We start from the raw sequence: 8,055 nt of genomic DNA, 5'->3' as shown, positions 1-8,055 counted from the left end.
CCACACTCTAAGTCATGCTGCCCCTTGTTTGGCACTAAAAAAAACTCAGGAAGATCACTAGCATTGATGCTAGTCTATGTGTCTATCCATAGGTGTGCACAAGATCATCCCAACTGATGGCTCGACCCCTCGGTAGCTCCCTCTTGAACACAATAGATAGTTCCTCTGTACCCACTTGAGGCACCACATCATAAATCACATGTGATCGATGGAAGGGGATCCTCAATATCCTCCAAATTTAATCTAGAGTGATGGTCATCTCCCCCATTGGTAGGTGAAAGGTGTTTGTCTCTAAAGGAAACACTCTACCAAGGTTGTGAGCAGGCTGTGATTCATCAGCACTGCTGGGATCTGACATAGAGATGATAGGCCCAACTGCTCAAAATGTGCCATGTCAATGGCATCAAGAATCTGAATCAAATCTCCATATGGTGGATAATGTGATCTGAATGATACATCATCAAAGACCTCCTATACACACAACCAACAATGATAAGCAAATGATCAGTATTGGGTCAAAATGGTGGAACAATGTAGGAAAAAATGCAAATTTCTTGCACTAAAAAGAAAATTTTAAACTCTACTGTCAAGGATTCTCATGCAAAGATCTCAAGATCTCCCGTAAAAATATCAAAGTCTCATGCAAAGTTTCATTTCTTTGTGCCATAAATCTCTTCTTCACGTGAGAAATCTCTTCTTCTAGCAAAGAACAATATTCTTATGCATGAAAATTGAGTGAGATTTCTCGTTCTTCACACAAGATGTGGGTATCTCTTGTGCAAGAAAACCCACTGATGTGCGTGAAGAAATAGTGGATCCTATTTATTCATGTGAGAAGAGAATGTCTTCGTGGATAGTCATGGATAGTCTCATGCAAAGACCAATTTGACCTTCCTAAAACATGCTAAAAAGTGCAATAAATGACATTGAAATGCGTGAAAATGAAAGAATAGAGGTCAAAAATTGATGAATCACTGGAGGTCCATAGTCTGCTAGCTGACTGTGTCATTAGGAGTGCTTGAAATGATGATCTCTCACATTCGCTGCCATATCTCTCTCTCAGAGCTCAATTCACTAAAGGACAAAATGCACAAATAATTTGAAAATGACCCCTTGGGCCCTTATATAGCTATTGACCTAATTTTTCAAAGTGCTCTAATTTACGCAAAAATAACCCCTGGCTAATTTGACCTTTTTGAATCCATTTTTTGGATCGAATTTTAAATTTGACACACCTAAGTGCCATAAAAATGCATTCTAAATTTTGGGGACTAATGCAATCTAACTCTTGTGCAGTCCAATTTTTTTTGATATTTTAGGATTCCTCAAATTATTTGAACTCCAAATCCTTCATATTTTCAATATCTATTTTTGAAAAATGTCAACTCAAGTCAACTATGGTCAAAATTTGTCAACTTTTGGTCAAACTTGGTCTTTTGGACCTTCAAATCACTACAAATCGACTCTAAATTTTCTTCTGATCATTCTGATCTCTTCTATATTCTGCTGAACCTTGGATTTCTTCTGTATCTTGGATTTCTTCTGTAATTGTCTGTTGATTGGAATTGATCTCAACCATTGAAGAATTTTAGAATTTCTATTTAAGAGACCCTCAATTCTTCATTTTAGGGGAGATGAATCAAATTACTGTTGCATTATACACTCATCTAGCTTATTATATTCACATATTCTCATTCCTAGATTAATGACATTTAGAGTTAAAATGCATACATTTAATCTAGTTTTTTTCATACATTCTTAGATTAATTGCATAACACATTTAGACTAAATTGTAGACTCATATAGAATTAGTTGCATTCTCAAATCCTTTGTTCTTAGAGGGTCTGGTTGCATACACCTCAAATCTGAGGATATTAAATCGGTAAAATCCCTCTAGATAGAAGGTAACAGGTCATCTTGTTGGATTTGTTTCGAGTGAACAATCTCATGTTCATCTCGTGATGAATTTGCATACAAAGACCATGTTGAAGTGTGTGTGTTAAACAGAGGCTGTATATTCACACATACAACTATACCTACTCAACCATAATTGACCTTTTAAGTGTAATCATCACAACCACCACCTCCTCCACTAGTTGTTTTATTACCACCCATCACCAAATACTTGTTAATTCTCCCCTTTGGAGTAACCAAATAATTGCACCACCACAACAACCACAAATAGGGGCAACCCCTTATGTTAACTACTTCGTTTCACTCAATACAAACACCCGAGTACCATCACACATTGGTGTGCAACCATCATATATTTGGAAAAACATGGCCTCCAAACCTAGTGAAAAACCATACCAATTCCAACAAAAACAATTACAATAGAAAATGCAACAATAGCCTTTCATTAATCCAACAATGCAGTACATGTGAAATATGCAACAACAAATTTAAGCATTTGTGCAATAATTATACAACTACCACATAGAAAAACACTTGTAGAACCCAAAATATTAGAAATAGTATATGCTACAACAACATTTTAAATAGCCATAGATTCCCATACTTGTGGTAGGGTAATAATTATTTTGACCCTACCATTTCATTCATCAAAATCCTCCATATTCACTTGCCCCAATTGACACATATCGTGAATTGGAAGGTTATGGTTTGATGATACCTCCTACAACACCTATTAACCATGAGTAGGAGGAGATGATAAACAAAATTAGAGAGTTCAAGGATAGAAATGAGGCTAAATTATTTAAGTTTGATGATGTGTGTCTATACTCATTTGATAGGTCTATAACAATGTAACCACTTTGCAAACATTTAAAAATACAAAAAATTGATAAATTCAAAGGGAAGGGAGCACATAACATAGTTCTATGTAGCCTTCCAAGAAGTGACATACTATGACATATTCCCAATTTATTTATTCTGAAAGAATCTTGGAGGCCCCTCTCTTGAGTGGTTCTATCGAATACCCTATGGTACTATTACCATATTTCTTGAACTCTTTGAGATATTTCCAGTGCAATATTCTCGTCTAGTTGAAAGTGAACTATCTATGGTTGAATTATGCCATAAAAAATAGAAGGGGGTTAAGGCCTTATTGATTACTTAAAAATGTGGTAAACTCTCTTGACTTGATTATCCTATAACTTATATGAGAAAAACCTTATTACTATGTTCATTCATAATGCAAACTTAAAACTCACATACTAAATGTACATGAAATGCTTACAAACTTACAAGGGCATAAGAGAAAAGGGTATGGACCTAGAAAAAGGAATAATCAAAGATGGATTCATGAAATTATACATGGAACATACTAAGTGAGGGGTCATTCAAATAAAAATTTGAGTTATTAGAACACAAATAAGAATATAGTAATGAATGGTGCTATTGACATAAAGAACATCCATGTGGTAGGAAGTATATAAAACCCATGAACCCCATGTTACCAAAACCATTCCAAAAAAAACCATATCAAAAGAAAAAATTATATCAACCAAGTGTGCCAACATTTATAGAACAAACACTTATCTACCAAAGAAATAGAATATCAGTGATAACTAGATACAAATTGCATGTCCAAAATAAGTAGAAAATGACATTTACTCCTCTTAGAGAGATATTAGATGTTATCTTTGAAAAAAGATAAAAGATAATCTTTTGGTCTACCCAAAGACACAACCACTTGATGAGAGTAAACTAAAATCTATATGGTACAAGGAGAAAAAATAATGTGCTTATCATCGAGTCAAAGGATATGTAATTGTTGATGCTCAAGCATTATGTGCAAGATCTTATTGACCATAAGGATATCACTATGGAGGCACCCACACAAGATTACTTTGATATTGGATTGTTGATCTATCAAATGCATTCTCAACATAAAACAACAAGTTGGGGAAAACACCTACCCAAAAAACATTGAAACCAACATAAACAAAAATAGTAACAATGAAAAGAATAAACAAGGTGACTTTGGTGACTAAAAATACTATAACACTATACACATTGATTATGACAAGTTTATTGGGTGCATACCCCAAGTAGAGCCCTTAATACATGTTAAGGGTGTAGAGATTCATATGTTTTTATTACTCAATGAGGACATATATCTTTCACATAACCACCTACCACTACTCCCTTAGGTGCACAATAAAACATTCTACAACAGCTTGGGAACACATCAGACCAAATCTCTATCATGAATCTCCTCTACACAATCACATTTCATCATAAGATTGTAAACATTACTCTCCAATAATTCCATATCCCCGTAGATATTAATGCTATAGAATTCAAAAACTTAGTGAGGAACCTACTTGCATCATGTGCCTTATCATTTAAACCTTCTAACATCCTAGCCTTAGAACAATATCACAACCTCCTTCCTACATTATAATCAGGATCACTAAATTTGTATTCAAATGAGTTGTAATAGATAATGAGTCGGCTGTAGGTTTATGTAGCTTAAAATTCATCAAATGGAAGGGTATACTGAGGCTGATATTATTAATTACATAAATACTATAAAAGCATATGACAACCTAGAAAAGACATTAGAAGGTAATATCTTTTTTCTATCATAGTGGACCTAACTACTCAAGAAACAATGTGTCACATGGTTGATCTTAACATCCCTTACAACATCCTCCTTGATTGACCTTGGATTTATTCAATTAAAGGTTTTTTATCCACTTACCACAAGTGCATCAAAATTTTTCATCATGGCACTAATGTCATCATCCAAGCTGATCTTGAACCCTTTGCATACTATCATGCATTTGAAGCCTCATAGCCCCATATTAACCATGGCCCTGAAATAAATTTGACACTTCTATCATCAACTCCTCTAACATTTGTCACAACCCAAAAACCATCCTCACATCCACATCATCCTCCATCAAGAATGAACATAAAGTTTTTGGTGAATATTTTCTGTCAAATGCATTTGTTGTTGGATGCTTGTGTCGGAAGTATGTCCAATCAATCAAATAAGGTAAGTTATGGTTGTCATTTATGGCAACATGTTTTTTTTGTAGACTAGTCTTGCTCATTTGTGAAGAAAATTGTCTAAGTGTCAAACAGTGTTACAATAGGATGACGGTTTTGGTGATAATAGAATATTCCCTTGGAATATTGTCTTATGCAGTTAACTAGAGATATAGGACATCATAATGATGATGTATACCTGTGTGCATGTTTGTAAAATCAACTAAGTTAGAGTTATGAAGGAATTAGTAATGCAATGATGATTCAATGTAGAACAGAGCATGTCAGAACATTGTGTTAAATGACTTGATTTATTGTTGTAAATTATTATCTCTTTATGAGCCAAATCTAAAGATGTTTTTGATAAGAAAAATAGGTTTTATAGGGATCCTAAAACCCAAGAGTTAGAACATATCATAAGGTTGATAATAAGCAGTTGAAGCCTAGCCAGTAAAAGAAGGCCAAGCAAAGGGCCAGTTCAACAGACAAACAAAAAGCCAAAGGCTAATAATAAGCAGATAAAGCCCAACCAAAAAATGAAGGCCAGCTGAAAGGCCAATACAATAGACTAGCAAACCAACTAGACAAAAAGCTACAAAAATCTAATAGTCCAAAAGATAGGAAAAGAAAAACCAATGTTCTTCCTCTGTCTTTCTCTTTAGCTCTTGCATCATTCTAATGATGTTATGTGAGTCGACCAAGGAAGAATTTATCAATACATTTGTCTAAGTAAAGGAATTCATTTGCAAAGTTAATGGAGATGAAGTATATGATGATGATGTGTGATTAGTGATTGTGAATTTGATATAATCTAGTGAAATGCGAGTAACAAGTGAATGCGACATTGTGATATATGATGTGAAACATTGTTATGCTTGATATGATACAGATTAAGTTGTGCACAGTCACTCTTGTATGAAGAATTGTCAATCAAAAGATTTGTGAAGTACAACAAGCATCTCAAAATTTTATGTATACCTATTTCCTAAAGATCTTATTGTATAGTTGCATGTTAGGGCAGTGGGCTTTTCTTGCACACATTTGTATATGATCCACTAACTCCTAGCAAGGTTGAAGCAACTCCTAATAGGGTTGAGGCTTCTAACAAGGCCTAGTCTCTTAATAGGGACTCGAGACACTATACATTCTTCATAGACTCCTAACAGGGTCAATATCCTTAACTAGATTCTTTATATAGTGAATCATCTAGTGGGTTCCATCCCCATTGGGGTTTTCCCTTGGCCAAGGTTTCCCTAGCTAACAAAATATGGTGTTATGATCTCTCTTTGTGTATGTATTGTTCAACATTATTGTCTTACTTTCTTATGCATGTGGTAAAATAATTTATAATATCTAGTAATGGCAAAAAGATTGAAAATATTGATTCACCCCACCTTTCAGCATTATCTATTTCTAACACCTTTCCCCTTGATCCACACAAATAAGGGCACCCATCACATCAAGGCCCAAAAAGAGACACAACACCTCAATTCCAGTAGTTAGGATCATTTGTATCTATATTCACTAATAGATTTGGCATCGATTTGCGATGGCTATGTGTTGCCACTGCGACAGACATAGACGTCGTAGTTATTTAGTCGTAATTTACGACGTCTACCCCTTGCCGTCGCATTTACGATGCCTATTCGTCACTATGCAACCACCTTGTTGTCCCGTCATCCTTGTCATAATTCTTGTTTTTTTCATTGCAATTGCGACGGGGTTGTCGTCGCACCTATAGCAACCCCGTCGCAATTGGAGGGTAGGTGTGACAGCAACCGCGTCACAATTCTTGTGTTTTCCATCGCAATTGTGACGGTTGAAGGATTAAAACAAAAAAAAAATATTACGTGCTTTAAGCTGTCCTTCAATTGATATTTGGATGCCTTTATTGAGGGTTTATCCAGTACGACCAGTGCTGCTTCCATAGGCAAGCCATGCATTATGCTAGAAAGGGCTGAGAGTACTTTCTCTCAAAATGAAGCTCTCTTTAGCCTGGAACTGGCTTGCTCAAACTATCTACTAGTGCCATGTTTTTCCTATGATAGGAAAATGTACAACATAGAAAATAAAATTTAAAATCCATAGGAACAGGCTAAAGAGATCAATAAGGCAAACTCACTCACCTATACAATTCTAATGATTTATAGATTTCACTAAAGTTGACACCTAGATGACGCTCTTCTAACATAGAAGTTACTTCCAGCGTCCATGTAGCTAGATTATAACCTTCCTTGATCTGTGGAACCCCCTCAATGGCCTACATGAATCATTTTCAATTAACTGAAACATATATGATGATTGTAGCTAGTGCTTGACTCTTAAGCTCAACGTATTGAGAATGTTTGCTAAAAGCTTAGTGGTCAACACTATCCGGCATGACCAATTCCTTGTATATAAAATCAACTTCCTATTGGTTCTAGTACAATAAACTATGACTACTTACAACTCCAAAATTCAAACTGCTCATCAAAAGGTACCAGATTCAAATCTAAATCTCTCAACAGAATAAAACCGTAGTGGATGGCATCTTACCAAAAAATATTCTATAAGTTTGTTAGAATTGTGACCAAGTGGACCTGCATAGATAAGCTGACCTCCTCGCTTCATTAAGAATAGCTACAACATATTTCATTTAGCTTTAAGAAGATGCCAATTTCAAATGCTTCACAATGCTATTTTAAGAAAACCAAATCTTTACCTCATCAAATACCTCAAAGATATCAATACTAGGCTGATGGATTGTGCAAACAATAGTTCTCCCCGTGTCAACTATATTTCTTACTATTCTCATAATTATAGCTGCTGCCCGAGCATCCAAGCCTAAAGTTGGCTCATCCATGAATATAATTGAAGGATTAGCCACAAGCTCTACTGCTACTATTAACTGCTTACGCTATTCAGTAGATAGGCCATTCAGTCCAGGAAGCCCAACCAAGGAACCTCTCAAAGAAGTGAGCTCCACAAGTTCCATTACTTCATCCACAAACATTTGAACATTGAATTTCACATTGTAATATTACATATATAATTAAATAGAATAAAAAAAAAAATAGAGCAATGAGGCTAGAGTAGGAATTTAGAATATTAAAAAAA

At 35.1% G+C, this 8,055-nt stretch overlaps 1 protein-coding gene across 1 annotated transcript; it reads right to left on the bottom strand.

Annotated features, from left to right (window-relative positions):
- Positions 1–6,573: 6,573 nt before the first annotated feature.
- LOC149551837 (ABC transporter G family member 32-like) lies at positions 6,574–7,801 on the bottom strand. Its single transcript, XM_089790141.1, has 4 exons — positions 7,661–7,801; positions 7,495–7,578; positions 7,086–7,219; positions 6,574–6,694 (listed from the first exon to the last, which is right to left on the bottom strand). The coding sequence occupies exons 1-4, from the start codon at positions 7,799–7,801 to the stop codon at positions 6,574–6,576; spliced, it is 480 nt and encodes a 159-aa protein (XP_089646267.1).
- Positions 7,802–8,055: the final 254 nt, after the last annotated feature.

The sequence above is a fragment of the Cupressus sempervirens genome, chromosome 6 (genome assembly GCF_028749045.1).
Source record: "Cupressus sempervirens isolate cs-2001-9-10 chromosome 6, ASM2874904v1, whole genome shotgun sequence".
In the NCBI taxonomy this organism is placed as follows: domain Eukaryota; kingdom Viridiplantae; phylum Streptophyta; class Pinopsida; order Cupressales; family Cupressaceae; genus Cupressus; species Cupressus sempervirens.
This window is presented reverse-complemented; position numbering and strand designations above follow the sequence as displayed.